General features: G+C 47.6%; 2 protein-coding genes and 2 pseudogenes across 3 annotated transcripts; 3 read left to right on the top strand and 1 right to left on the bottom strand.

The window, feature by feature from the left end:
• Window positions 1-264: 264 nt before the first annotated feature.
• On the top strand, window positions 265-9,292 carry LOC120654342 (E3 ubiquitin-protein ligase UPL3-like). Of its 2 annotated transcripts, XR_005667041.1 has the most exons (18): window positions 265-1,266; window positions 1,341-1,451; window positions 1,568-1,684; window positions 1,779-1,946; window positions 2,034-2,195; window positions 3,164-3,400; window positions 3,489-3,610; window positions 3,755-5,165; window positions 5,524-5,616; window positions 5,788-7,350; window positions 7,473-7,703; window positions 7,793-7,897; window positions 8,001-8,081; window positions 8,154-8,222; window positions 8,312-8,440; window positions 8,547-8,666; window positions 8,764-8,952; window positions 9,116-9,292. XR_005667041.1 is itself a non-coding variant. In XM_039931847.1 (17 exons), the coding sequence occupies exons 1-17, from the start codon at window positions 523-525 to the stop codon at window positions 8,827-8,829; spliced, it is 5,529 nt and encodes a 1,842-aa protein (XP_039787781.1). In that variant the 5' UTR covers window positions 265-522; the 3' UTR covers window positions 8,830-9,292. The 2 variants fall into 2 exon arrangements, 1 of the variants encoding a protein (XP_039787781.1); XM_039931847.1 differs by having other exon boundaries at window positions 8,764-9,292.
• A 3,398-nt stretch (window positions 9,293-12,690) lies between these two features.
• LOC120654341 lies at window positions 12,691-16,114 on the top strand (annotated as a pseudogene).
• Window positions 16,115-16,311: 197 nt separating this feature from the next.
• LOC120654339 (glycerate dehydrogenase HPR, peroxisomal-like) lies at window positions 16,312-19,130 on the top strand. Its single transcript, XM_039931846.1, has 9 exons — window positions 16,312-16,551; window positions 16,627-16,851; window positions 16,971-17,092; window positions 17,171-17,417; window positions 17,581-17,763; window positions 17,877-17,954; window positions 18,066-18,110; window positions 18,238-18,340; window positions 18,616-19,130. The coding sequence occupies exons 1-9, from the start codon at window positions 16,429-16,431 to the stop codon at window positions 18,636-18,638; spliced, it is 1,149 nt and encodes a 382-aa protein (XP_039787780.1). The 5' UTR covers window positions 16,312-16,428; the 3' UTR covers window positions 18,639-19,130.
• Window positions 19,131-19,260: 130 nt separating this feature from the next.
• LOC120654340 lies at window positions 19,261-20,710 on the bottom strand (annotated as a pseudogene).
• Between the last annotated feature and the right edge of the window lie 1,502 nt (window positions 20,711-22,212).

Genomic DNA, 22,212 nt, shown 5'->3' with positions numbered 1-22,212 from the left:
TTAGGGGTACAAATACAAATTTTATTTAGGTCTGTATATAGGGATTTGCTTTGTTTGGTTTGGGTTGTGTTGGAAGCAAACCAAGCTGGGCTTGGAGACAAGGCCCAGCCCATGAAAACGACGGCCCAGTGGTTGCCGTCCTAACCATGGCCCGTGGCCCGTGGGGGTGACACGTCGTCTGGCTTGGCTGTCTGTCACTGGAGGCCGCGGGCGTCTTCTTCCTGCCACCCCTCCCCAACGGACCCTCCCCTGACCCCCCCCCCCCCCCCCCACTAGGCAAGGCAAGGCAACGGCAATCGTCATCGAATCCCTTCCGCCTTCCGTCCTCTCCGATCCCCAATCCCCTCTCCTCTATTGAGAGGTTCTTCTCAAGAGGAGAGATCCCGTCCCATCCGGTTTGATCTAATCGAACCACCGCACCCGCAGATCTATTCTTATTGGACCCCGCTCGCCGCTGGCCGCCGCCTAGTCACGGCCGGCCGGCCGGCCGCCGCCCCCCTCTCCTCGCGCGCCTTGCCTTGTATGGAAACACGCAGCAGCAGCCGCAAGCGCGCAGCCGCCGCCGCCGCCTCCTCCTCCTCCTCAGCCTCCAAGCGCTTCCGCCCCAACACCCGCCGCAACTCCTCCGCCGCCGGCCCCGCCCCCGCCCCGGCCCCGGCCCCTGCCCCCTCGATGGAACCCTCCCCGTCCTCCCGCCGCCGCTCCCGCGCTGCCGCCGCCGCCGCCGACAAGGGCAAGGACCCCGACCCCGCCTCCTCCGACCCCTCTCCCCCCGCCCCCGACGATGACTCCGACGCCCCCTTCCCCCAGTCCTTCTCCTCCGCCAGCACCGCTCTCCAGGGCCTCCTCCGCAGGCTCGGCGCCGGTCTCGACGACCTCCTCCCCTCCTCCTCCTCCTCCGCCCCCTCCTCGGCCACCTCTGCGCACCTCAAGAGGATCCTCGCCGGCCTGCAGGCCCACGGCGACGAGTCGCGCCAGCTCCAGTCCCTCATGCAGCTCTGCGAGATGCTCTCCATCGGCACCGAGGACTCGCTTGCCGCCTTCCCCGTCGACGCCTTCGTCCCCATCCTCGTCGGGATGCTCGGCCGCGAGGACGAGCCTGCCACCGCCGGCGCCAGCCCCGACGTCATGCTGCTCGCTGCCCGGGCCCTCGCCAACCTCGTCGACGTGCTCCCGTCCTCCTGCTCCGCCGTCGTGCACTATGGGGCCATACAGTGTTTCTGTGCTCGACTGCTAACCATTGAATACATGGACCTCGCTGAGCAGGTACCTTGTCTCCCCCAGATAACAATCAATCATTGAGTACATGCTGCTAACACTTGATCCACCCATATTCTTAGTCTCTACAAGCTCTTAAGAAGATCTCTCTCGAGCACCCAACCGCGTGTTTGCGTGCTGGGGCGCTAATGGCCGTCCTATCATATCTCGACTTCTTCTCCACTGGGGTTCAGGTACTCAGGCATTCCATATCTTTCGAGCCCTCTTATATTCTCACAGCCTTTCATATGTTGTGCACTGTTTGCTTCTACTTACACCTGTTCCCATGGTGGGGATCTTTGTTCTGTAGAGAGTGGCATTGTCAACCGCCGCAAATATCTGCAGGAAGCTGCCATCTGATGCTTCCGAGTTTGTCATGGAAGCTGTCCCTTTGCTCACGAATCTCCTGAACCACCATGATTCCAAGGTGCTTTTCAGATTAGGACCTCTGACTTATTTATTTACCTATCCATCCTGTCCAGGTATAGCATGCAATTCCAACTCTGTTATGTGTGTTCCAGGTACTAGAGCATGCTTCTGTTTGTTTGACACGCATTGCCGAAGCTTTTACCCACCACCCAGAGAAACTTGATGAGCTCTGCAATCATGGATTGGTTGCTCAAGCTGCTAGCTTGATATCTGTTGGCAACTCCTCTGGCCAGGCATCACTAAGTACTTCCACATATACAGTATGCACCGTTTTTTATATCCTTTCTTAGGGTTTGCCATGCTCCCTCTCTCTCTTGTGCTAAGATTAGGTTGTACTTTTTTTTCAGGGTTTAATCCGTCTTCTCTCAGTATGTGCAAGTGGATCACTGCTGGCAGTTAAAACACTACTTCTGCTGGGGATCAGTGGCACTCTTAAAGATATCCTTTCTGGATCTGGTTTGATTTCTGGAACTTCAGTCTCCCCTGCTCTAACAAGGCCTGCCGATCAGGTGAATAATTCTATCACTGATTTATGACTTAAACTCTGATTCTATGCTAGACTTTTGACCAATTTAGCCATCTTTTCTGTGAATGTAGCACTTGGCTTGATTATATTCAAGCAGATTCTGATTTATCATTGAAAATTGTTAGGCTTAGGCATCTCATACTTTATAAAATTACATCTATCGCATCTACCTGGACAACTTTTGAGAACTCCAAAGGTCACATCATATGTTCATAATTGTATGCACCATCGAGCATTTACTTGGGTATTCTTCGTGAACACTGAACATAGATGCTGAAATGTACTGAGCTACTCTGTACTTGTCTTCATAAACCATGCAAACGGTCATTGAATAGATACTGTCTGTTGAAAGACTTGCATCCTTTTTATTCTGCTGTTTTGAGGGACTAAGATTTCGTCCTTGTCCAGAACCAAGTATTGAAGCCATGCATTGTTGATTAATATGGTTGTCATCCATGAGTCGAGTCTTTTGAGATGTTTTTTAGTTTTAATGAGGCAGGAGGTGTTGATTTAAGGCATACAAGGGAGCTCAAATCTCATTTTTAACTTGAATATACGAGAGCAAAATCTGTCATTGCTCATCACATCACTATTAAGTAGCTATTCGATTCTTCCTAGTGTGCAAGTAAATTGTGTGTTTGATCAGCCATATGCGATAAGTTACGGATAGAAAAGAGTATCATTTACTAATCATGAATCTATAGTGTCATCTGCTGCTGCTTGTTGCCGTCTTGCTTAGCTGCTGAAATCATATGTCGTACATATGCAAAATAGTCTGGCATTTGATGAGTACGGATATATAGTGTTTTCTGCAGCTGCTGCTTGCTATTTCCCCATGTAACTGCTGAAACATTAATTATAGAAACATGTACTGTTTGACCCATGGGTTTCATACACTTGTACGCTTCTTTGCCCAAATATTTTTCATTTTACTTACTTCCAATTCTGCAGATGTTTGAGATAGTGAGCCTTGCTGATGATTTGCTTCCACACATGCCTGCGAGAGTCATTAATTTACCAACATACTACCATTCTTATAAAAGCTCTTCAGCAAAGAAATCTGCTTCGATCAAACAAGATGGGGCTGGTTCAACAGAAAATGAAAGATCTGGCCGTGAGAGGCTATTGCGTGAGCATCCTGAACTTCTACAGCAGTTTGGTATGGATTTGTTACCCACGGTGACACAGGTTCGTGCCAAAATTCTTCTCCTGATGACCAATTTCAACTGCTATTGGTATTTGTCTTTGGTACTTAATAGCCTGTGTTCTCATTCAGGTGTATGGTTCTAGTGTAAATGCACCGATACGTCACAAGTGCTTATCCATTATTGGGAAGTTAATGTACTACAGCTCTGCTGAAACAATACAATCCCTCCTTGGCACAACAAACATATCCAGGTTTTTATACAAGTTCTCTCAAAGCCTGATTCCTTTTGCCTAGAGAAATGTTTCAGAACATTGGATGCTAAAACTTCTTGCACTCTCTCAATGGATGTACTTATTTTTTGATCCCTTCTAAGGTATATCATTTCCCATCTGCAGCTTCCTCGCAGGAATACTTGCATGGAAAGATCCTCAAGTGTTGATTCCTGCTCTTCAGATAGCAGAAATAATGATGGAAAAGCTTCCAGAGACATTTTCTAAGTTGTTTGTAAGGGAAGGTGTTGTTCACGCTGTGGAGTCACTTATATGTTCAGAATCCTCCAATACACTGCCTTCTCAGGTACCACCACAGGATAAAGATAATGATTCTGCCATGCCGTCACGTTCTAGGCGTCAACGTAGGCGTGGGGGTGCTGTGCCAGCAGAAAACAGTTCATTAGATGAATCAAACAGTTCCAATCTTGGGGTTGCCTGCTCAACAACAAGCACTTCAGAAGTTCCAAACACCAGCTTGCGTTTTGCAGTTAGCGATCATGCAAAGTCTTTCAAAGATAGATACTTCCCGACGGACAGTAATTCAAATGATATTGGAGTTACTGACGACCTTCTTAAACTGAGAGCACTCTGCTCAAAGTTCAATACTGCAATTGAGAATGCCAAAACAAAAGCCAAAGGGAAATCAAAAGCTATAAGCGCTGATTGTTTTGACATCTCAATTGATGTAGAAGAACAATTAGACGAAGTGATATCTGAGATGCTCGCTGAGCTTAGCAAAGTTAATGGTGTTTCCACATTTGAGTTCATTAGAAGTGGAGTTGTGACAGTGTTGCTTGACTATCTGTCCTGTGGGACATTTGGGAAGGAAAAAGTATCTGAAGGAAACTTACCACAGCTTCGTCAGCAGGTCCTTAGGCGATACAAGTCCTTCATATGTGTTGCCCTTTCTATTGACCATGAAAGGGATGGAACTCCCATGGCACTGTTGGTTCAAAAACTACAAAGTGCATTGTCTTCATTGGAACGTTTCCCCGTTGTCCTCAGCCAGTCTAGTAGGATTGGTATTGGTGGTTCCCGTCTGACCTCAGGTCTTAGTGCTCTGGCTCAGCCCTTCAAGTTGCGTCTGTCCCGAGCTCAAGGTGAAAAATCACTTCGGGATTATTCATCAAATATTGTGCTTATCGACCCATTTGCCAGTCTAGCAGCTGTTGAAGAATTCCTTTGGCCCAGGGTTCAACGCAGTGAGGTTGCTTCGAAACCTACAGTTCCATCTGTAAATAATTCTGAATCAGGTGTTCCTGGCACCACAGCTGGTGCATCATTAACAGCTGCAACAGCTCATTCCGGTCTTCGTCCAACGACAAGATCAAAATCGTCTGCTGCAAGTAGTGGTACATCGAAAAAGGACGCTCCCAATGAAAGCACTAGTACTGCCAAAGGAAAAGGCAAAGCTATTGTAAAACCAAACTCAGATGAATCAAAAGGACCTAATACGAGGAATGCTGCCCGCCAAAAGTCTGTTTCAGAGAAGGATTCAGAAATGAAGCGAGCGCATGGTCACAGTAGCTCTGAGGTATTATTTCTTTTGCATGCCTGGTTTGTTTAGTGCCTAGTTAAAAAGGTTCTGTTTCCAGTTCTAGCTGGCTAGCAGACATACTTAATGGTTCTTCTACTTCTCTGGGATTATTAATGTAACCTATAGTGCATTGCTTGGGCACCAAATAAACATGAGATTTTTGTCCATGGAGCTAGGTCTTAAATTTAGACTACCCTTATAAAATGTATATATGGATTTTTCATGGTCAAACTGACTGTAATTTTGAAAAATCTTAATGTAATATTCTAGAAATTATGTCCTTGTACTCTCATTTTTACTTGGGAGGGGAAGCATGGTAACTGATAAGTAACACATTCTATAATGGTATATGCAGGATGAAGAGCTTGATACATCTCCCGTTGAGATTGATGATGCTTTAATGATCGATGATGATGACATTTCAGAGGATGACGATGATGATCATGAGGTAACTATTTGTAAATGGAATGCCACTTTTCTTGTTGCTTTGTTTCTAACACTGGTTGTTGGTTAGTCTTATATTTATTTATGATTAGGAAAAAATGAGCTTTTTGTTGATTCAGAATGATGACCATTTGCTTTCTTTTTGACTAATTAAATAATCTCTTCGAATTCTTAGGTTCTCCAAGAAGGGTCTCTTCCCATCTGTTCTCAAGATGGTGTGCATGATGTGAAATTGGGTGATGCTGATGAGTCTAACATCGGCTCAGCCAGTTTTAGCCAGACGCAGCTGTCATCTGGTTCCATTGCTAGAAACACATCTAACAGGGGACCAGATTCTTCTGAATTCCGAAGTGCAAGCACATTTGGTTCACGAGGTGCAATGTCATTTGTTGCTGCAACAATGGCTGGGCTAGCTTCTGTTGGTGGTCGCAGTGTTAGAGGTTCCCGAGATCGGCGTGGTCTGTCACTTGGAGGTAGCATTAATGATAACAATAAACTCATATTCACTGCTGGTGGGAAGCAGCTCAGCAAACATTTGACGGTGTACCAAGCTATCCAACGTCAACTGATGCTTGATGAGGATGATGAAGAAAGGTTCAATGGATCTGATTTATCAAACGATGGAAACCGCTTCTGGGGTGATGTGTTCACAATAACATACCAGAAGGCTGATAACCAAGCCGAGAAGGGATCCCAAGGGGGTTCCACCTCATTGAACTCAAAATCAGATTCTTTAAGGTCTATCTCTGAAGCACAGGGAGTTTCTCTTCTTGATAGCATCTTACAAGGAAAACTTCCTTGTGATCTTGAGAGAACAAACTCAACATACAACATTTTAGCACTATTACGTGTACTGGAGGGGCTTAATCAGTTATCCCCTCGCTTAAGAGCACAAGGTGCATCTGATGATTTTGCTGAGGGGAAAATCAAAACCCTGGATGAGCTATATAGAACTGGAGCCAAGGTATCCTCTGAGGAGTTTGTCAATAGTAAGTTGACGCCAAAGCTTGCTCGGCAAATGCAGGATGTTCTTGCACTCTGTAGTGGCAGTTTACCTTCTTGGTGTTATCAAATGACCAAGGCCTGCCCATTTCTGTTCCCTTTTGAGACAAGGAGGCAATACTTCTACTCCACAGCCTTTGGGCTGTCACGAGCATTGAATCGACTTCAGCAACAGCAGAGTGACAATCACAGCTCTGGTGGTGAAAGAGAGGTTCGGTTTGGCAGGTTACAACGCCAGAAAGTTCGTGTTTCCCGTAATCGTATTCTGGATTCTGCTGCTAAAGTTATGGAGATGTTCTCCAGTCAGAGGGCTGTTCTTGAGGTGGAATACTTTGGTGAAGTTGGAACTGGGCTGGGGCCTACTTTGGAGTTTTATACTCTCTTAAGTCATGAGCTACAAAGTGCTAAGCTGGGGCTATGGAGATCTACTACTCCATATGATTCAGGATTGCAAATTGATATGAATGATGTGATTAATTTAGACCCTGAAGATAGCTTGTCAGGAAAAAAACTCAGCTCAGATTTACCAGATGATGGCAGACATTTGATACAAGCTCCTCTCGGATTGTTTCCTCGGCCTTGGCCACCTAAAGCCGATGCTTCAGAAGGTAGCAGATTCTTCAAAGTTTTGGAGTATTTCCGGTTAATTGGTCAAGTAACAGCAAAAGTCTTGCAAGATGGCAGACTTTTAGATTTGCCTTTATCAACAGCATTTTATAAGCTTATACTTGGACAGGTATGTACAGAGAAGCTCTATTCCCAAGTGCTGTGTATTTGTTTTCATTTTTTTTTGCTTTGTTTCATTTGTTAATGCTGTGTTGTATTCTATTTCATGACCTATGCATTTTCATTGGACAGGAGCTTGATTTGTTTGACATAGTCTCATTTGATTCTGAATTTGGGAAGACATTGCAAGAACTGCGAGTTCTTGTTGAACGAAAGAAGTTCCTTGAGTCCACTCCTGGCGAGAATCAGCTAGAAGTTGCAGACTTGCGATTCCGTGGTGCTGCTATTGAAGATTTGTGTTTAGATTTTACTCTTCCGGGTTATCCTGATTATGTTCTGAAAGAGGGTGAAGGAAGCGCAATTGTAAGATATAACGTCCATCCTGGGTTTTTCCTTTGTGATTATGCTTTGTATTTCTTTTATGTATTATCAAGTGCAATTACCATTCGCAGGTTAACATTTACAACTTAGAAGAGTATGTTACTTTGCTAGTGGATGCTACAGTTAAGTCGGGGATAAAGCGACAGGTTGAGGCATTTAGATCAGGGTTTAATCAGGTACAGCCTCATTTGCGTTGCTTTAAGATATTTATAATCGTTTCATTTATTGATATGATATTTATTGAGCTTAATCCAATGTTCTGGTTTACTGATACTTTAGGTGTTTGACATCTCATCCCTCCAAATATTTTCACCTCAAGAACTTGACTATCTAATATGTGGCCGACAAGAAATTTGGGAGGTAGGGCTCTGTTCTCTTTATCCAAGTTATAGTATGTTAAGTATTCCACTGAATAAATCTTGGTCTCTGCAGCCGGAATCCCTGGTGGATAACATAAAATTTGATCATGGGTATACTGCTAAAAGTCCTGCGATTGTGAATGTAAGTGCATCCGTGCTTAAGTGTTACGTCTCTTAGCAATTGTTGTGTTGAAGAAGTGCAGCTCCTTGATTCTTTACTCTTGTTTGTAGCTACTCGATATAATGGCGGAATTCACCCCTGATCAGCAGCATGCGTTCTGCCAGTTTGTAACTGGTGCTCCTCGCCTTCCACCCGGTGGTTTGGCAGCCCTTAGCCCCAAGCTTACTATTGTTAGGAAGGTATATTTCTTGATCTATCATGACATTTGCTATTGGAACATGTGTATAGTTATTCCGTCTGATGCTGTATTTTGGGTAACTTGGTGTTACTTTTGATTATTGGCAGCACCCTTCAAGTGCGGTAAATACTTCAAATTCAACTGGGGCGACAGAGTCCGCAGATGATGATTTGCCTAGTGTGATGACGTGTGCTAATTATCTGAAGTTGCCCCCCTACTCCACAAAAGTATGGCGCCCTTTATTTTCTTACCTTCTCTCTGAAAAAAAAAGATTTGACATTCTGATGGTTCCTGCTGACTGGTTGCTGCTTGCTGTTTGAACAGGAAATCATGCGCAAGAAGTTGCTTTATGCAATCCTGGAAGGGCGAGGATCATTTGATCTTTCATAAATAATATATATCCAAACTAACATACAGGGGTCAATTTATGTCGCAGAATTAGTTTCTTGGTTGGTCCCTATAACATAGGTTGAGGTACTAGCCGCTCAGCAGACAGCTTCAAGGGTGAACCAGGTGCTGCGTTTTTTTATTGTTGTTCATCTAATTCTCCTCGGATCCTTTCTATATGCACACACTTTTCGTAGAAAGAATTGCCCTTGTCACCTATTATGAATTTACTTCTTTATCATTGAAGTTTAATATGTTTTGGTTTGCGTTTGATTTGTTTCCTGTGTAGCCCCTTGAGTGCACCAACAAGAACAGAAAGCCGCTCTCTCTCTCAGTACATGTAATAAAAAGGAATCTTTTTTGTTCCAGAATTGGTACCTTTGCTGTGTCGATCCAGAAACAAAGAACCTGTAAATGTGTGATGACTGATTTGATAATAAACGTGGTGCGGTGTACCTTATATGTATTTTTTACTGTCGAGTACTGCTAGGCTTACTGTCGAGTACTGCTAGGCTATCCGATCCAGAAACACAAGCACAGCAGATAATACCATTAGCACGTGTTTGCTGATGTAACTTAAACGGATGAGAGACATGTTCACAGTTGAGCTAGCAACAAACTCGGTGTAGCGGTGATTAATTATTTACGCACTTAAAAGAATATGAAACTTTCATCACAAATATTTACAGCAACAAATAAATTTATAAAGGCTAATTAGTGAAAGAAGGCATTGAACAAAGAAAAAAAATGTAGTCCATATCACTCATTGAATTCTATAAAAGTTATCATCGAGAGCTAAAGATGGCAAAGTCTTGCTGAAGTAGACCTGGGCAAACGTCGGGTCGGGTCGGGTTCGGGTCGGGTCAAAGTCGGGTCACGGGTCGCATAGGACGGCCCGCGCCCGACCCGTACCTATCACCGGGTCGGGTCGGGTTGGCCCGTGCACCCTGCGCGGGCGTGTCGGGTCGGGTTTTTTTCGGGTTGGGTCGGGTTTTTTGGCCTTTGGGTCGGGTTTTTTCGGGTTGGGTCGGGTTTTGGGTCAAAAATCACGGTCCGTGCCCGGCCCGTTGATTGTTGCGGGTCAAAAAATACGGTCCGCGCCCACCCGCCATGTAGCTCGGGTCGGGTTTTTTTCGGGCGGGTTGGGTCGGGCTGTTCGTCCGGTGATGTTAGGCTATCCACAGTGATTTTACTCTATATTCATCCTCTAAAAAAATATCTCTGTCTGGTCAGCGAGATTTTTTTTCTATACCAAGTTTCTACCCATTAATCTCTATAATATCAGCGAGATTATTTTTATCCACACCCACCCCACCCACCCCGTCGCCCTCCCCTCCGTCTCTCTCCTCCCTTCTCTTGCCGCCGCCAGCTCGCCTCGCCAGTCGCCACGACCTCCTCCCTCCTCCTGCCGCCACCAGCTCTCCTCGCCTCGCCGTGCCTCGCCCTCCTCCCTCTTCCTGCAACCGCCGGCACGCCTCGCCGCGCCGCGCCTCCCTTCCCCGACGACGGCCCGCGCTCGGACTCACGGCCTCCCCTGGCGCTCGACGCTGCCGAGCTCTGGTCCTTCTCCCTCCCTCGCCGCGCCAGTCAAGCGGCGGCCGGCGGCGGGCGTCCTGTCTCCCTCGCGGCGCGGATGCGGGTCCATGGGGCGCGGCGGCCCTGGCGGGTGCCCGCGCGGGGCCATGCCTCCCCTATGTCCCCATTCGACGACGGCCCCTCTCTCTGCCCGCCCCTATGTCCCCATTCGACGACGGCCGCGGCAAGCCCACGCGGATCCATGGTGGCGACGGCCATGTCGGGTGCCCACGCGGCGCCATGGCGGCGGCGGCCGAATCCGCGCTCCGCCTGCCCCCTCCCTGCGAGGGACGACAGCCGGCGGCGCGCGCGTGAAGGCAGCCGGCGGCGCACGCGTGAAGGCAGCCGCCAGCGCATGCTGGGGACGGCAACCGGCAGCGCGCGCGGGGGACGGCAGCCGGCAGCGCGTGCGGGGGACGGCAGCCGGCGGTCCTCCCATCTTCGGCGGAGGCGAAGGCAAACGGGCCTGAACCCGTCGACCTGGGCGGATCTTGGCGGCAGCTCTGCGGATCCGCGGCGTCGGCCGGAGGCGCGCGGCCTCGGCGGCAGCTGCTGTGCGCCGCCGCCGCTCGCCACGCCGTGCGCCCCCTGGAGCTTGCGGCCGCGCGCAGAGGCCTGGCCGACCGGCAGTGGAGGAGCCGCGGCGGGCGGGGGCGAGCGGCGGTTACGGCCAGCGGCGGACGGAGCAACGGCGGGGGCGCGCGAAAGTTGCTTCTGACACGAGGTGGGGCCACAGTGGCGCAGCGGACGTCCGGTACTCCGCTTAATTTGGCAGAACCCGGCGCTTTGCGTGGATTTTAGCGGAAGCTTTACAGGCACCGTTGCAGCTGTTTTTTGCGCTATCCGATACTCCAGGATGGGTACCGGACCCAGTGCGAGCAGCCTTATGCGGTGCTGAATCTTACCTTACAAAAAGATGACATGTCTAGCAACTGAGTGTAGCAAATATGTGGATGTTCGCTCGATGATGTTATACGGAGCCCAATCTTGGCGTAAAAAAGATGATATATCCAACAACTGGGTGTACCTGAGTTGTGGATGTAGCGGTAGTTTTGCGCGCACACAGTAAGGGATAGAATTCGGAACAAAATTATTCAGGATAGGATCGGGGTGGTACCAATTGAGGAAAACTTTTCCAACATCGGTAGAGATGGTTTAGATATGTCAAATGAAGCACTTCTGAGGTGCCGGTGTGTAATAGAATTCTAAAGCTGGTTGATAATATAAATAGAGATAGAGGTAGATCTAGACTAACATGAGACGATGGTTAAGAGAAATTTTAAGGAGTGGAATATCTCTAAAGAGTTAACTTTGGATAGGAGCTTGGATACTAACTATTAACACATGTCTGAACGGTGACCTTTATTTCTTTTGAGTTTCATATCTGGCCTATCCCAATTTGCTTGGGACAAAAAGCTATGTTGTTATTGTTGTGTTACGCGTGAAGCTAATTATATACTATCTCCATTCTACAAATAGCTATTTTTAGATTTTCTCTGAGTGAAATCTTTTAAATTGACCGTAGATGGTAAGAAAACTATAAAGATTAGCAAAATAAGAGTAATGTCTATTTATTCATAATCAAACCAATTGTTATCACATATAGTATTTTTATTCAAAAATAATTATTTTTAAAATATTATTAATGAAAGACGCAAAATGACCAACCTGTCCCTATGTTCTCTCTGTATTGGCCCTGTTTGTTTCTGATTATATTTGGTTTATCGGTGAAAATAAGCGATATTTGCACCAAATGCTTTGCTTATTTTTTGCTTCTTTGGTAATCCATTTCAGAGATTTGAACCACGAGAAATGAGAATCAAGAGGCGAGCGATTATAAGGGTGTGTTTTGTTGGTGAAAAAGTTTTGATTTTGACACTGTAGCATATTTTTTGATAAATAATGTCCAATCATGAACTAATTAACTTTAAAAGATTCATCTGGTGCTAATCAATTAGACTATGTAATTAGTTATTTTATTTAACTACATTTAATGTTTTATGTATGTATTCGAAGATTCGATGTGACGGATACTGTGCAATTTTTTTTTTCAAACTAAACAGGGCCTAACCTAAGCAAAACCAAACAGTGCCAATATCGACTCTACGACTGGTGGTGGTGGGACCCGCCCATCTCCTTCCACCTCCAAACCCACCTGCCTGTTTGGGTCTTTGGGAGGAGAAATCGGCGCCAGGCCCCGCGCCCATGGTCGTCGACGGTGTGCGTCACCGGCGCCGGCGGCTTCATCGCGTCGTGGATCGTCAACCTCCTCCTCGACCGCGGGTACGCTGTTCGGGGCACCACTTGATTCGATTTGAGTGGTGGGATCTTCTCTAGCTGCGCAAGCAGCAGGCGTCATCGGTGTCCGGCTTGGCGGCGACGAGTGCGTCGTCGAAGCCGAGGCCGCCGCGCCGGCTGCTCTGCCGCGGTACGAAGCCGCCAGATCCTCAGCCTCTATCCTACTCCCGTCCCTCCAGTCCTTCCCTCTCCCCCGACCCTTCCCCCGTCCTCATCGCCTGCCATGCGGTCCGGCCGCCTGGGCGCCGCTGAGCTTGGCGCCATGGCTGATGTCAGGTCGATATCGTGCCGCGCACAAGGCTACGGATGCGAAGGTCTCCGCGGTGGCCGGCATGGGGCTGGGAATCAGCACCCCGCCGCCGGCATGCCCACGGCCGATGCCGTGCGTCGGACGGCCTCTCCATGGTGGCACGGCCGCGTTCCCGGTGATATGGCAGCAAACGTCGCGAGTTAGTGATGCCATTAGGACTGAGGAGCAGGAGCTCACCGTGTTCCATTTGAGGGGTTGGACGACGAGGACAAGGGCCGGAAGTGTCCAGCAGTGGTGGTAGGTGGAGGCGTGGAGCTCGGCTTGGACGGCAATGGCGCTGCATGATCTGAAAGTTCTGGTAGGTGGAGCTCGGTTGACGAGGAATTAGCGTTGGTGTTGATTTGCATCAGGAGAAAAATGACATGGAGGGGAGGAAAGGAGATTGGCGCAGTTGATGCTTGCATTGGTGGCTTGATTTGGGAGCAAATCACATAGATGGGCAATGCAACTAAGCTACTGCTAATTAATGCTTTGATTCGTTTGGGGGCAAAGCGCGGAGAAGGGAGATGAGCTGCTGCTGTTCTCAAGTACCTCATCATTACTCTTGCCTGGAGGTGGAAGATCGACGCATCCCACTAGGCTAGCGATGTGAGTAAGAAACACAGGGGCAGCTTTGTCATTTCGCATGGCCAATCCACGCTGGTATGAGAAGGTGGCTTGCCATGTCGGCAAAATTGCCAAATAGTTAGCTTCGTGCGTAGAGGAGCGGATAGGGGTGGGCATTCGGTTCGGTTCGGTTCGGTTCCTCGGTTTTCGAAGAAATTCGGTTCCTAGAAAATAGGAACCGATCGGTTCCAAGAAATTTCAGGAACCGAGTATTTCGGTTCTCGGTTCTTTCGGTTCGGTTTCGGTTCTAACCGAACTAACCGAATTTTTTTACCGAAAGCTAAGATAACAAGAAAAATATACATGTTCTATAGCAAATTTAGACAATACTTCCTCTACTTTAGAGAATAATAATTGAGAAGAGAACAATAACAATATAGTAAGAGAAATACATGGCAATTGAAGTATGATACATCACATGTAAACTAAATATACTCTTACAAAATGCAAAGTTTATGTAATTCGGTTCTTTCGGTTAATTCGGTTACCCGAGGGTAGGAACCGAATTTTTTTCGGTTATTTCGGTTCTTCAATAACTGGAACCGAACAAGGAACCGAATTTTTCGGTTCCGGTTATTTCGGTTTCGGTTCCGGTTCTTTCGGTTCGGTTCTTCGGTTTCGGTTAAATTTGCCCACCCCTAGGAGCGGAGAATCTAGGAGCTAAAATAAGAGTGGCTTTCGAAGATAGTTAAATAACCCAAGGAGGGGGGGGCTGGGGTAGCGCTGGTGAGAGTAGTATGCCAAAGTATCACGCTTGTCTGATCATCTACTCCTACATTGGAAGAAAGGGATGTCTAAACGATACTATAGATGAGAAAGAAAGATAATCGGTAGATATGAGTGCGAACTGAGTGGCAAATTAATTGCTTGGACTATAGATAGAAATATTGCATTGGGAACAACAGGTTTTAGGAAAATATGCCATGTATGGGTTTATAGATTAGAATTGCTGTAAGTAAAACATGGTATAAAGTCCCTGCATAGCACAAATATGTATTTTAAGGAAAGAAATCTAAGATGACTCTTTTCTACCTACTATAAACATAGACATATTAGAGTTTTAGTATAGTAGTACATTAGGACGTTATTAGAGTTGTACTGCTAGTATCTGGCCTTTATAAAAGCTGAGAGGTTGGGTCCGGGGAAAGTAAGGCCGTCCCCAAATCCATCTCCATCTTGTTCGATTCATTCGCCGCCGCCGCCGCAGCTGCTAGGGTTTCGATGGCATCCGGCAAGGGCGAGAAGAAGATGATCACTCTCAAGAGCTCCGACAAGGTGGAATTCGAGGTGGAGGAGGCGGTGGCGATGGAGTCGCAGACCATCCGCCACATGATTGAGGATAACTGCGCCGATAACAGCATCCTGATCCCCAACGTTAACTCCAAGCTCCTCTCCATAGTCATCGAGTACTGCACCAAGCATGCCCATGCCGCCAAACTTGAGGACGCCGCCCCCGCCCCCGCCAACGCCGCTATCGGCGGCGAGGACCTCAAGAAATGGGCCGCCGAGTAGGTCAAGATCGATCAGGCCACTCTCATCGACCTCATCGAGGTATAGCACATCGTTACCCCCGACTTATTTTCCCCTCTCTTCCTGATTTTGAACCCCTATTAGATCTATCTGTAGGTTGTGATCAGGTTATATGTATTAGAGGAAAATATACCCTAGTTGATTATTCGATTTAGATTGATTGATTACTTGGTGTAGATTGATTGATTGCGTGTTGCAATCCTATCTATATATACTCTGGATTATACCCTAGATTGATTGATTATGTGTCGCAATCATATCTATATGTCCTTGTATCAGTGTCCATGCTTGTATGGATTTCCCTCTTAGTTGGAATAAAACCAAACATATGTCCGTTGGTAGTGTCACCTGAATATAATGTAGCCTGCACATATAATTAGACCAAAGGCCAGGTTTGGCCCTGCTTTATATTGAAAGCAATGCACATATCATTGTTGACATGTTGTCTATGAGATGTGTCCAATATCTGCAGTTGTTAGCAATTGACCAAATTAAAGTTGCCTATGCCAAAGGCAGTTTGATGTTCTAGCCTAACAGCTGCTGATACGGTGATTGCCTTTCAGGCTGCCAACTTCCTGGACATCAAGGGTTTGCTGGACCTGACCTGCCAGGCGATGGCTGACATGATCAAGGGCAGGAGTCCGGAGGAGATCCGCAAGACGTTCGACATGATGAACGACTTCTCCCCTGATGAGGAAGAGGAGATCATCAGGGACAACCAGTGGGCTCTCCTGTGATGGCTGCTTCATTCATTCCGTGCTTGGAAGAAACAAGTGGGCAATGCAAATGCTGCTAGTATTTATCAGTGCTAGTTCTGCTACTCTCTGGTCGTAATGGTTGTGATAAATTGCGTTTGGCGAACCTACCTAGTAGCTAGGTGGTTATGGTTTATTAGATATGGAACTTAAACTGAGTGGCACTGCCATGTATGTTCGAATGGGTTATATATCTGCAGCTTGTTGTTTTCTATTGTTTTGTTTTTTATTTTGGTCTCTCATCTCATCATGGCTTGTGTGATTGGGAATCAGCAGCTGCCTGCTGCACACCTGTTTGATGAGTTGCTCGCTTGCTGCGCTGCTGTGCTTCTTCTGCTATGGTGCTATGTGTTTGTCGTGAATAGGATAGGGGGTGCAGCTTCGATGCTGACGGCCTGCAGCCCTGGATGGCCTCTGCTTTTTTATCCATCCGATCCATTGGGCGAGGCCAAGCGATAAGGCAGAGCCCAGGCAGGCCAGGCCATCATAAGCGCGGCGATCGGGGAAGGAGCAGCAGGAAGGGCAGCCATGGCGAAGCCCATCTCCATCGAGGTGTGGAACCCCAGCGGCAAGTACCGCGTGGTGAGCACCAAGTCCATGCCGGGAACGCGGTGGATCCGCCTGCTCACCGACAACGACTGCCGCCTGGAGGTAATCATCGAGCGATCTCTTGTTCCATTCATTGCCGTCCACTCACTCACTCAGCAATCATCTATCATCAACTAGATATGCACCGAGGCCAAGACCATCCTCTCCGTCGACGACATCCTGGCGCTCATTGGCGACCGGTGCGACGCTGTCATCGGGCAGCTCACCGAGGACTGGGGGGAGGTGCTCTTCTCGGCCCTCAAGCGCGCCGGCGGGACGGCTTTCAGCAACATGGCCGTCGGCTACAACAACGTCGACGTCGAGGCTGCCAACAGGAACGGCATCGCCGTCGGCAACACGCCGGTGAGTAGTGCTGCTCGATCGATCGGCAACTAACCATATTACTAGCTATATATCTCTGATCTCCGTTTCACTCCATCAACTTCTATATACACTGAGTACTGCACATGATGGCGATGCAGGGCGTCCTCACCGAGACCACGGCTGAGCTCGCCGCCTCCCTCACGCTGGCAGCAGCCAGGAGGATCGTGGAGGCGGACCAGTTCATGAGGGCTGGCCTATACGAGGGATGGCTCCCGCACCTGTCAGTATCCATGATCATAGTATACAAGTAGTGGGTGCCGAGCAGCTAGCAGGTTACTGATCGAACAAATTGCTGCAGGTTCGTTGGCAACCTGCTCAAGGGGCAGACTGTTGGGGTCATCGGAGCTGGTCGCATCGGCTCCGCGTATGCACGCATGATGATCGAGGGCTTCAAGATGAACCTCATCTACTACGACCTCTACCAGGCCACACGCCTTGAGAAGTTCGTCACAGCATATGGGCAGTTCCTCAAAGCCAACGGTGAGCAGCCTGTCACCTGGAAGAGGGCCGCCACCATGGAGGATGTCCTCAGGGAGGCTGATGTGGTCAGTCAGCTCATCGATTTTAAATTTTCATATATAGTATGCATCATTGCAATTAATCTAGTTAATTATTACCATATAAATAAACATGCATCATACTATATATATATATATATATATATATTTGCATTTAATTTGTACTACATACTGTTGGGCATCATGGCAGATAAGTCTGCATCCGGTGCTGGACAAGACCACTTACCATCTCATAAACCCTGAGAGGCTGGCCATCATGAAGAAGGATGCGGTTCTTGTGAACGCAAGCCGGGGGCCTGTGATCGATGAGGTTGCCCTGGTGGAGCATCTCAAGGCCAATCCCATGTTCCGCGTTGGGCTCGACGTCTTTGAGGTAAACTGAAACTGAAATGATCGAATAGCGCATGATCAGTAGGTCATCCATCAGCAATTCAGCATGCAAGCTGACAATACATAATCTGCAATTTGATACTAATAATTCAACAGGATGAGCCTTACATGAAACCTGGACTGGCCGACATGAAGAACGCCGTCGTTGTACCACACATTGCATCAGCCTCCAAGGTAGGAACACGGTGGCAGCCAATATTCAAGTTGTTGTGATGAGTCTTATTATGTTTGAATAGATAGACACAACTACTGACATTGCCCATGCAATTTTCCTTGTTTCTTCAGTGGACACGTGAAGGAATGGCAACGCTGGCTGCTCTCAACGTTCTTGTAAGTCTGCTGCTGCTGTGGCAGTAGCAATAGCCACATACGTAATGTATTGTGTTATATATATTTCTGCTGATTTACTGATTGATGGAGAATTTGCATTGGGTCGATTTTTTTTTTAACAAAACAGGGTAAGATCAAGGGTTACCCTGTTTGGGGAAACCCCAATCAGGTGGAGCCCTTCTTGAAGGAGAGCGCGACGCCACCGCCTGCTTGCCCGAGCATCGTTAATGGTTGGTGACCATGCAAATAATGAATGGAATGCATCTGTCTCTTACTAGTACTACTACTAGTCTCTACCATGCATGCATTCATTATGCGGGGTGCGTGTGTTGTCATCCATCTTGTCTCGTCCAAAGTAAACACGCATGGTTAATGCATTGCATGCTGCTTGGATTGGACAAGTACATAAACATGCACATGGATGTTAGTTAATTGCCGCTTGCTGCCTCTTCAAGTATACATTTGCCACTTACTTCAGTTATCTGATTATATATGGTTGTTGCAGGCATGCCATCTTCAAAGCTTTAGGGGCCAATTAAAGGACGTTGCTACTGCATATGTTACAAGTGAAGCGAAGATGCAGCTGCCTGCCTATATACATATACTTGGAAGGCATCTATCAGGTCAGGGCTGATGAGCAGCTGCAGTCTGCACAGCATATGCAGTCAGAGCTTCCATTGATAGTAATTTTTGATCCATGCATGTATATGTATCTGGAATAAAGCCATCATGTGTAAAAGCATATGCATGTTTGCTGTGGACCGGCCGGCCTGCAGATCTAGCTAGTAGGTACTTGTTGCTTGCACTATTCACACTGTTCGCTGGGCTGGAGCTAGAGTGGTGTGAGAGAAAAACACTATTGGCTGACTAGGGGCTAATGCTGGAGCGGTGTGAGAGAAAAACACTATTGAGCTGGAGGCCGGTGGAGCTGCCGAACACAGTGATTGTGTCCACGTTTTATATTAAAGGCGGCCACAACAACCACCTATGTATATGATTTATTAATTTGTAGTACGGATACATACTTGCTAGCTGGCTAGAATAGATAGATACAGCAATAGATTGCTACAGTCGACATGTACACATGCAACAAGGACGTACAGTACAATTCATCATCAGTGAGGAAAACAGATCAGAGGAGATGCTGGAATCAACAAGGACAGATCGACTATATATATAGCAAATAAACATGAAGATCTCAATCATCGTATCGATGATGAAGAGAGCTATAGATCAACAATCGAGAGAGTCCTAAAACAGATGGAGAAAGAAATGAATCATCTATCAGATGCAGCTAGCTAGCAGATGCCCGGTAGTCCGGAAGAGATTAATTAATTATAATAATTAAAGGAATTGAAGAAGGAAGGAATAATTAAATGAATCCATCTATATCAGATGAGATTTCAGATGATGAGCTTGACGTAGTTGTCGTAGACGAAGTCGGCGAGGATCTTGTAGGCCTTCTCCGTGGGGTGGTAGCTGTCCCAGAAGAGGTAGTCGCCGACGGGGTCGCAGACGGCGGAGGTGGCGCCCGTTGCAGAGGACGGAGACCTCGAGGAGGCCCGTGCCGCAGCATCCCTTGGTGGCCTGCGCGAAGCCGTACCTGCGCGGGTGCATCATCATGTCGTAGAGGAAGCCGTAGATGTCCATGAAGACGAGCAGCGTGCCGGGGTACTTGGCCCGGAGCGCCGCCAGCTCCCTGACCATGCCGGCGTTGTAGGCGGCGGCCACCTCGTTGTGGCCCTGGGAGCAGCCGCGCTCCAGGCCGCCGGACAGGGTGCGCTGCGACGGCACGCAGCCGATGGGCGGGATGCCGATGAAGGCAACGCGGCGGGCGCCGGCGTGGATGAGGTCCTGGACGAAGGCCGAGGCGTGCTGCACGAGGAGGCGCGCGTAGGAGGCGTGGTCGTAGTTGCTGCGCGCGCGCATGGTGAAGTAGGTGTTGGCCACGTCGTCGCTGCCGGCGCAGATGGCGAAGATGCCCCGGGAGAGGATCTCGGCGGCCTTGGCGTCCCCGGCGGCGGCGCGCACCTGGCCCAGGTACTCGTGGAACATGGCGAGCTGGTCGGGCAGCGAGATGACGGAGGCGAGCTTGGGCGTGAGCGGGTCGAAGCCGGTGCCGCCGGAGGCGAAGCTGACGCCGGTGATGAGGTCGTGCTTGTCCAGCGGCTGAGGGGAGAGGTAGGGCGGGAGGAGGTCCTTGAGGCCCAGCCGGGACGCTATGAAGTCCGTGGGTATCCTGCCGTTGCAGAAGCGTCCGGTGGGTCGGTGGTTGATGAAGTCGTGGCCGTAGGGAGGGAAGTCGGCCTTGATGATGGTGTTGATGCCGTTGTTGTTGCCGGGGTCGACAATGGAATCGCCGAAGACGATGAGGGCAGCCGCCTGGGGCTTGGATCTCGTGGTGCTGGTGGTGTTGGCAGTAGCAGCAGCTGCACAAGATACTACACCGGCTGCGGCCAGCACGAGCACGAGCAACAAGCTGCAGCTGATGAGCTGCTTCTCTCCCCGATGCCTCATTTTCCTTTCGATCTGCTAGTGGTGTGGTGCGTGCAACATTAATTTGGAGCTATATATATCTCTCTCTGCTGCTGCTGCATAGCGCGTGTGTGTGTATATATATATATATATATATATATATATATATATATATATATATATATATATATATATATATATATATATATAATAGATACTACGATCCTGGTGGATGGGAGACGGTGGATTTGATTTATGGTCGTAAATGCCGTGCTTCAATTCATTCGGCTGGCTCGTGGACTTGTTGGTGCTGGAAGGACCCCGGCTGACGGCAGTACGTGCCGCCGCCGCGCCGCGCCGGACTTGCATCGGCATCCATCCCCTCCGCCCGCCGGAGTAGTAAGTACTAGTAGCTACAGTAGGTGTCACATGGCCGAGTAAATGCAATGCCGGCACGCATAGATGTCATCGATTCGCGACTCGCGAGGGTATTTATATTATCTGTTAGATAGTTTCGGTAGCACTCTTTAGATCCTAAGTTCGAGTTTTGGTGGGACTAAATTATTAAAAAATTAAATCAAATATAGTTGAGTGTAGACTTATTTTAAAGATTGTAATTACGATTTAATTTTAGTGTTTAGTTTGCAAACTATGTATTTTTTTATGGTTTGCATGGAGTTCGAGGTATGAATACGAAGACTTTATTCCTTTTATGAATTAGAAACAGCTGGGCAGGAAGTTTAGACCGGGCGAAAAAAGCAAAAATAGGAGAAAACAACCAGCATGAAACTCTTCTGCAACAGAACGGATCGCAACCGCGTGCGTAGGGGTGGTAATGGGCCATGGCCCTAGTGGCTTCTTCACAGCCCAATAAAGCCCTTAAAATTTTTAGTTCAAAAATACATATGTTTAGAGCCCGGCCCTTTTAGGGCCTGATCCTTAAATTTTCTAGTTCAAAATGTTGGGCCCTTTACCACCCCTGCGTGCGTGACCCATAATATTGAGCATTGTCCTGTCAAAAGTGAAGGCGCCTGCCTTATTTGTTTTTCACATTTTGCCTACCTAATCTTTTGCATATGCAAAACTGCTCATGTTGCTGCACATTCTCCAATTTATATATTTCTAAACATCTTATACTTTTCAACAGAAATATGGTTATGAAGTATTATGCTTTATTTCCTACTAACTGTAATATCAATTCTATTTTGTATTAGACTATATGTACAGGCACTTTTCTCAATTCTATGTACATGAGAGAGAGGGGGGCTATGCCTCTAGATGTGATTCATTGATCACATTATGCATTCTATTTTGTAGGTTAGAATTTTGGATCTAGAGTTCTAGGTCTTAAAAAAAATGAAAAGTCAAGTACGTCTTTCGTTTACTCATTGAGTAATTTTGGTTGCTGCCTACAAGATAGTTGTTTAGTTTAGACTATATTTATAATTCCAGCATTGATGCTTAGGAGGAAGGAGATGAGCACATCTGATGACTTTGCTGTTCCATGCTATCCATTCATTCATTTTATAAACTGAGCGATGCTCTCAGCATCAATTAAAATTCTCCATTGGATAATTCATGATCAAACTATATCTACTACCTCCTCTTTTAGTATACTCTACTCTAA

Source organism: Panicum virgatum, chromosome 1N, assembly GCF_016808335.1.
Source record: "Panicum virgatum strain AP13 chromosome 1N, P.virgatum_v5, whole genome shotgun sequence".
Lineage (NCBI taxonomy): Eukaryota > Viridiplantae > Streptophyta > Magnoliopsida > Poales > Poaceae > Panicum > Panicum virgatum.
Note: the sequence above shows the minus strand (reverse complement) of the source record. Positions and strands in the feature narration are given on the sequence as shown.

Bases quoted from the DNA above. Each gene is read 5' to 3' on its own strand.
- LOC120654339 (XM_039931846.1), top strand. From the start codon at position 16,429: ATGGCGAAGCCCATCTCCATCGAGGTGTGGAACCCCAGCGGCAAGTAC. The intron at 17,093-17,170 runs GTCAGTATCCAT...AAATTGCTGCAG, and splicing joins GAGGGATGGCTCCCGCACCT to GTTCGTTGGCAACCTGCTCA. The intron at 18,341-18,615 runs GTTGGTGACCAT...TGGTTGTTGCAG, and splicing joins TTGCCCGAGCATCGTTAATG to GCATGCCATCTTCAAAGCTT.
- LOC120654342 (XM_039931847.1), top strand. From the start codon at position 523: ATGGAAACACGCAGCAGCAGCCGCAAGCGCGCAGCCGCCGCCGCCGCC. The intron at 1,947-2,033 runs GTATGCACCGTT...CTTTTTTTTCAG, and splicing joins TAAGTACTTCCACATATACA to GGTTTAATCCGTCTTCTCTC. The intron at 2,196-3,163 runs GTGAATAATTCT...CCAATTCTGCAG, and splicing joins TAACAAGGCCTGCCGATCAG to ATGTTTGAGATAGTGAGCCT.